This window comes from Apaloderma vittatum, unplaced genomic scaffold (assembly GCF_000703405.1).
Source record: "Apaloderma vittatum isolate BGI_N311 unplaced genomic scaffold, ASM70340v1 scaffold36807, whole genome shotgun sequence".
NCBI lineage: Eukaryota > Metazoa > Chordata > Aves > Trogoniformes > Trogonidae > Apaloderma > Apaloderma vittatum.
The window spans coordinates 1-598 of NW_009727340.1; the positions used below are offsets into that span (position 1 = coordinate 1).

Consider the following 598-nt stretch of genomic DNA (forward strand, 5'->3'; position numbering starts at 1 on the left):
ACGTTGCGGGTGCCACCACCACCCCAGCCCTCCTTCTTCACCCGAAACTGTAGTCTAGGGGAGAAAGAGGCCATGAGGCCACAGCGACAGGACCCTGTCTGGCTTTGTCACCTCTCCTGGCATCCCTCCTTACGTGTCCTTGAAGGAGAGGCAGAGCTTGGTGCGGGTGAGCTCCTCGTAGCGCTTGCACAGCAGGCTGATCAGCTCTGTCTTGAAGATGGACTCCAAGAAATTGTCTGCATCATTCTCGTGGAGGATGAAGAAGTCATCCTGCCTGGTGCTGGGGGAGCAAGACCGGTGTGGGGGGTGACGGTGCTGGTGGGGAGAAGGGAGCCCGACCGGGTGGACCCTCCTGTGCAGAGCCTGTGCTAAGGGACCCACCTCAGCGAGACGCCGCTCACCGCCTGCAGCTCCACCTTCTTCTTGAGCACCTCCTTGATCTGCCCCTTCTCAGGACCTTTCTTCACCTTCTCCCGCCCGATCAAGTAGAAGTACTTAGGGGTGAGGATGAAATCCCGCTTGATGGGCTGGGAAAGGGCAGAAGCAGGGGGTGAGGGGGTGTTCGCATCCCACCCAAGGGCAGCCACCATCAGCCACG

At 60.0% G+C, this 598-nt stretch overlaps 1 protein-coding gene across 1 annotated transcript in view; it reads right to left on the reverse strand.

Annotated features, from left to right (window-relative positions):
* Positions 1-7: 7 nt before the first annotated feature.
* LOC104277096 (unconventional myosin-If-like) overlaps positions 8-598 on the reverse strand; it is a gene marked incomplete at both ends in the record, with an annotated part of 3011 nt that continues 2420 nt past the window's right edge. Inside the window, 3 exons of the mRNA XM_009873638.1 lie at positions 8-54; positions 134-280; positions 382-527. Of these exons, the coding sequence (XP_009871940.1) occupies positions 8-54; positions 134-280; positions 382-527 (340 nt within the window). The remainder of the gene's footprint in view (positions 55-133; positions 281-381; positions 528-598) is intronic.